The sequence below is a fragment of the Salvelinus fontinalis genome, chromosome 26 (genome assembly GCF_029448725.1).
Source record: "Salvelinus fontinalis isolate EN_2023a chromosome 26, ASM2944872v1, whole genome shotgun sequence".
Classification (NCBI taxonomy): Eukaryota; Metazoa; Chordata; class Actinopteri; order Salmoniformes; family Salmonidae; genus Salvelinus; species Salvelinus fontinalis.
In genome coordinates this window covers 40,615,444-40,621,847 of record NC_074690.1, presented here as the reverse complement: position 1 = coordinate 40,621,847, position 6,404 = coordinate 40,615,444, and the positions used below count along the sequence as shown (strand labels likewise).

Genomic DNA, 6,404 nt, shown 5'->3' with positions numbered 1-6,404 from the left:
GATCTTAATCAGCAACCCAAATGTTTTAATTATAAACAAAACATGATGAAGATAACTCCACTGTACTCCATGTATCTCGCCACCGAGTCTAACGATTCACTCCCATATATGACTGGTCTCTCTTTTCCCCATGATTTTCCGTATCCACCACACCATAATGCCCTCCGTGTTCCTCGTGACTACTCCTCCCTTTCGCCATTCTATACATCTATTTCAGAATAAGACAACATAAAATGTTATACTACTTCAGAATAAGCCAAAATCAAGTCCCTCACAAGATTAAAAACATCCAAGGTTCTCTGGGTTTGCAAGGAGTATTTGGTCATTCCGATTTTAACTTGTTACCTTTTAGACTCCATTTTCTTCTATTCTAGCGAGGATTATCCAACCCCAAAATCGGCTGCACTTCCATCCATGTAAAATTATCCAGTCATTGTTAATGGACAAATGTTTAAAGACATGGGTAATAGTTGTATCGCCTCAGATTGTGCCCTTGTTACCCTGCTAAATGGGGGTGGCAGGTAGCCTAGTGGTTAGAGCGTTGGACTAGTAACCGAAAGGTTCCAAGATCGAATCCCTGAGCTGACAAGGTAAAAATCTGTTATTCTGCCCCTGAACAAGGCAGATATCTGGAACTCTCATGTTATTTACTACCCTTGCTTAATCCAGTTGACTCTCCAATAGGGAAAATGTTTCTCCTTGCTCCCTCAGAACAACAGTGCTTTATTTCAAAGGGAGATTGTATCCAATCCTTATGTCACAAGTTACTGGAATACATTGGTCACTAATATATGTTGGGAAAAAGTCTGGTTATTACCATACAAATAGTTGCTTGTTAACAAGGTCAAAGAGGTCTCTTTAAGAATGATCCATAAGTATTACCCTGCGAATTATTACCTGAAGAAACTCCAAAATACATTAATATTGATTGTACTTTTTGTGTTGAGCATCCAGAAACAGTTTCACATTTATTTTGGCATTGTTTACATGTACAATTATGGAAAGATATTCCCAGTTTTATAATTGTTAATATTCTTGATGACTTTTGTTTGTTATGGGAGAATTTGCTGCTCAGTTTCCTTAACCGTAATAAAGATAAAGGAAAACAATTTTACCTCATAAATCTAATTTTGCTAATGGCAAAATTTCACATTCATAAATGTCAATTCTCTAATAAAAAACACTCTTCCGTGTTTTCTATAAGGAATTTGAGCAGTACATTAAGACCATTCTACATTCTTCTAATAAGAAAGCTGTTAAAACAATCAATATGTGTGTTTCTTTTAAGGTCTTTGCATAATCTGTAATTTGTTGTACCCCCTAGCATATTTTATCATTGTCTATTTATGTACTTATTGTATGTATACAGACTTTTTCTACATTGGTAATAAAACAAATATATATATATATTTTTAAATGCAGTTAACCCACTGTTCCTGTTAACTGTTAACTGACTTGCCCTGATAAATAAAACAATATAAAATACGCATTTGAACATTATACGCTATACATTATAGATAAACGGACGTCTTGTATTTTAGAGAGGCTTAACTTAAAATATTCACGTTTCTGCCGAACTATCTCGTTACACATAGCAAAAATACATTGTTTTGAACTGTGTGTTGTGTAGTTTTGTCAATAAAGTTATACACATGTACGAAACGGAAGTTTGCCTATGCGCATTAGTGTTTACGTTGTGAACGGCGTGACGCAAACGTTGAGGAATTGGTGAGTTTAAAAACGAGTAATTCTGTGGTAAATTAGATATTAAAGATATTCCATTAATTTGATAAGATGCACCTACATTTACTACAGCAACAGATATGAAAAGAAGTCCCGTTTTGTTCGTTAAAGTCGTAGCTGCTTTGCCGGTTACCTCAACAAAGCTAACACAGGCTAATATTAGCATAGCTAGCTAATCCACCCTCTGCACCAAAACCGAGTGTATAAGATAGCTGTACTATAGCCTATAGTAGTTGTCTTATAATAGTGTTATTACATGCATTGTTATGCCTCTTGCTTTTGGTGTAGAAATGTATGTAACAAACTACGTTTGAATAGTAGCTTTAGATAGTTGGCTAGTTGCACCCTAATTGCTAGCTAGGTGCCATGGGCTGCGAATGTTACTAGTTAGCTAAGCTGAACAAATGTTATAATTTGGTACAATTTCAAGTCTTATTTTTTCCCCCAAAGATTCTCCCCAAATGCACAAGTGAAAAAACATGATTTAAAAAAAAAATTATGTTAAACTTTTTCCCCCCAATATGTTTCTCCAGAGTGAAGACGTCTACCTTGAGTGTTTGACCAGCTGTCCAGGAGGTGGTTGAGTGTTTTGACTGTGAGTGAATCCATTGCCCTGCAAAATGGATTTCCAACACAGAGCTGGGGGCAAGACGGGGAGTGGTGGGGTGGCGTCCTCCTCAGAGAGCAACCGGGACCGGCGAGAGCGGCTCCGCCAGCTGGCCCTGGAGACCATTGACATCAACAAGGACCCCTATTTCATGAAGAACCATCTGGGCTCTTATGAGTGTAAACTGTGTCTGACACTCCACAACAATGAGGTAAGGAAGTGCTCATTTTAACATAACTCTTTATATGATGATCAATTGTCATTTGAATTACAGATTTTAACCATTATTGTTTTCTCTTTACAGGGCAGCTACCTGGCCCATACACAGGGAAAGAAGCATCAAACGAATTTGTAAGTACATAGGGATTACTACTACTTTTGTGTCATTTTAGCACTGTCTATGTTTGGTTTTGCTCACTTCTCTATTTTGTTGAATGCAGAGCAAGAAGAGCAGCCAAAGAAGCAAAAGAAGCTCCCGCCCAGCCAGCCCCCGAAAAAGTGAAGGTTGAGGTCAAGAAATTTGTGAAAATTGGTCGACCGGGGTACAAAGGTAGGTTATTATGTGTTTTGATTTAGTCATCATCAGGCTCTCAAAGGATTTGATGACTCTAGAACAATCTAATGTAATGTACTGAAATGTATTGATATTATTTCCCTTCTCAACAGTAACAAAACAGAGAGATCCAGAGAGCGGGCAACAGTCTTTACTTTTCCAGGTGAGTCTGAATCAGAGTATGTGAGCGGAGCTGGCGAGGAGCGGAGAGTGCCCAATTTGACTGGAGCTTAGAGCGAGATTCCCAAAGGCTGGAGCGTTGGCATTCTCGCTTGCTCCAATTTCGCTCCAGTAGCGCTCACATCACAAGCTCAGGGCATGCCAGCCCCATGCATTTGTAGTCTACTTGTGTGCTGCAAATAGCCCCTTGCTAATGTCATGGAGTTTGTTAAATATTTTCATAAAGAAACTAATTAAACACACAGGTGCTAAATCAAGGTGACTTACAACGATGAGGTCCAAGAGGGAGTGCAGTGATGTAGTGTCCACAACTAAAGAATCATTGTGGAATCTGAGACATTTATCCCAAAAGCCTGAAGCCACAGACTGGCCAAACTCGTGTTTCTAAAAATGAAATATTTTTTTATTTTATTTCCCCTTTATTTAACCAGGTAGGTCAGTTGAGAACAAGTTCTCATTTACAACTGCGACCTGGCTAAGATAAAGCAAAGCAGTGCAACAAAAACAACACAGAGTTACACATGGGATAAACAATCGTACAGTCAATAACACAATAGAAAAGTCTGTATACAGTGTGTGCAAATTAAGTAAGGAGGTAAGGCAATAAATAGACCAATGGTGAAGTAATAACAATTTTGCAATTTACACTGGAGTGATATGTGCAGATGAGGATGTGCAGGTAGAAATACTGGTCTGCAAAAGAGCAGAAAAAGAAAACAAAGACAAATATAGGGATGAGGTAGGTAGTTGGTTGGATGGGCTATTTACAGATGGGCTGTGTACAGCTGCAGAGATCGGTAAGCTGCTCTGACAGCTGACGCTTAAAGTTAGTGAGGGAGATATAAGTTTCCAACTTTAGTGATTTTTGCAATTTGTTCCAGTCATTGGCAGCAGAGAACTGGAAGGAAAGGCGGCCAAAGTAGGTGTTGAGCTTGGGGATGACCAGTGAAATACACATGACCTGGAGCCAGTGGGTTTGGTGATGAAGATGTAGCAAGGACCAGCCAACGAGAGAATACAGGTCGTGGTGGTGGGTAGTATATGGGGCTTTGGTGACAAAACGTATGGCACTGTGACAGACTGCATCCAATTTGTTAAGTAGAGTATCGGAGGCTATTTTGTAAATGACATCGCCGAAGTCAAGGATCGGTAGGATAGTCAGTTTTACGAGGGTATGTTTGGCAGCATGAGTGAAGGAGGCTTTGTTACGAAATAGGAAGCCAATTCTAGATTTAACTTTGGATTGGAGATGCTTAATGTGAGTCTGGAAGGAGAGTTTACAGTGTAGCCAGACACCTAGGTATTTGTAGTTTTCCACATATTCTAATTCAGAACCATCCAGAGTAGTGATGCTGGTCGGGCGGGCGGGTGAGGTCAGCAATCGGTTGAAGAGCATGCATTTCGTGTTACTAGCATTTAAGAGCAGTTAGAGGCCACGGAAGGAGTGTTGTATGATGTTGAAGCTCGTTTGGAGGTTTGCTAACAGTGTCCAAAGAAGGGTCAGATGTATACAGAATGGTGTCGTTTGCATGAATTATAAAAATGAATTCAAAGGCACTGTTTAATTTGTATTTCATTCTAAGTAAGTCACAGCCTAAATGCACAATTTATAGACTGTCATGATTTAATACAACAACATGTATGGCCTAACCCAAACCATTATTCCTCCTCCACCTCCAAACGTTACAGTTGGCACTGTGGGCTGCAATTTCTGAGACACTGGCTACTTTCTCTTCCTCCCCTATCAGATTGATTACCCAGAGATAGCAGAGGGCATAGGACCCAGGCATCGCTTCATGTCTGCATACGAGCAGCGCATCGAGCCCCCAGACCGTCGTTGGCAGTACCTTCTACTGGCTGCAGAGCCCTACGAGACGATCGCCTTCAAGGTATGTGGGTGTCTTCATTTGGACCTAAGAAAATCCCCAATCACTCTCATTTGTCTGTGCTTCGTTCTGTTTTCCTGTGGAGCCCTTCAATCCAAATGACGGTTAAGATTTTAAGTTGCAGTTTCTTTTCATTTTTTACCTCATACCTTTTTGTATCTTCTATATTTATGCAGGTGCCAAGCAGAGAGATTGATAAAGGCGAGAGTCGCTTCTGGACCCACTGGAACAAAGATACAAAACAGGTGAAGTACATCTGGTGTTGACAGTCCCATGGTTGGTTTTATCTGACTTGGTTTTTGGAGGATATTTAGGTATTAATGGAATCCAACTGAATGTACCGTCCCTCTCCAGTTCTTCCTCCAGTTCCACTTCAAGATGGAGAAAGCCCTCGCCCCACCCAGCGGACCCGTACCCCCCATGGGTATAAAGCGCCCCCCTCCCCTGATGAGTGGGATGGGGCCTCGACCCCCCAGTGAGCCCATGCCCCCTCCACTTCCAGGGGGGATGAATATGCCCCCTTTACCCCCTGGCGCCCCCGGCCCTCCCCAGATGCACCACCACCATCAAATGCAACACAGTGGCCCCGGGATGGGTATGCCACCCCTGATGAGACCCCCACTCCCCTCTGACAGCCATGAAGGAATGCCCCATCGAAACAACTGATCTCCAACCAGCACATCATCCTTCTGTTAGATTGTTTGCCTATCATTTGGTTGCTATAACAGTGCCCTGTTTTAGGACTATGTCAAGTGTACTGTTTCATTGTACGATGTACTTTTTCTAAACTCTGGAAGAAACTTTGTATACCTACATATAGTCTACAGATGTAAAATGGGCCATATTCAATAGGTTTTGTACACAGTTGCCAAGGCATTGTATTTATCATGCTCGTCTAATATCCACACTATCATACCATTTTTAGAATGAGGCAATATAATGTGCAAGCGTTCTAAGTGTTATGCTAGTGTGGCTATAGGAAGATATCCATTGTTTTAGGCACTTTGTGATGGCACCAATATTAATAGGATCCTGTATTGTAAATGTTGAGTTCTGTGTATGAAACAACATATTTTAAGATTCTTTTTTATAATAAAAAATGTGGAAAAGTATATCACGATCTTTCTCTGTGTGCTTGGCTGAAAATAAAATGTGTTTAGAGGCAAAGATATGATACATAACAGGGAAAGCTTTATTTACAATTAGGGAAGCAGAACAAGGATTTTCGATGAAAGCATTTTTTTTTTTATTAAAAAATGTTTAACAGTTGCCCAGCAGTAATAGGCAGTCTGAAACATTCCCATAGTCCCTACAAAGAGTCCCCAATAAAGCAATTCAATTTGCTTTATTGGCATGATGTAACAATGTGCATATTGCCAAAGCTTACTTTGGAGATTTACAATATTAACAATTAAAATAATAATATTGTCAATGG

The 6,404-nt window shown here is 40.2% G+C and overlaps 1 protein-coding gene across 1 annotated transcript; it reads left to right on the top strand.

Moving 5' to 3' along the window:
• Window positions 1-1,649: 1,649 nt before the first annotated feature.
• On the top strand, window positions 1,650-6,081 carry LOC129824347 (splicing factor 3A subunit 2-like). The gene is made up of 8 exons (XM_055883929.1): window positions 1,650-1,728; window positions 2,277-2,561; window positions 2,655-2,701; window positions 2,791-2,900; window positions 3,017-3,066; window positions 4,832-4,972; window positions 5,146-5,214; window positions 5,324-6,081. Exons 2-8 carry the CDS (start codon window positions 2,364-2,366, stop codon window positions 5,633-5,635), a joined length of 927 nt encoding a protein of 308 aa, XP_055739904.1. The 5' UTR covers window positions 1,650-1,728; window positions 2,277-2,363; the 3' UTR covers window positions 5,636-6,081.
• The last annotated feature ends 323 nt before the right edge of the window (window positions 6,082-6,404 follow it).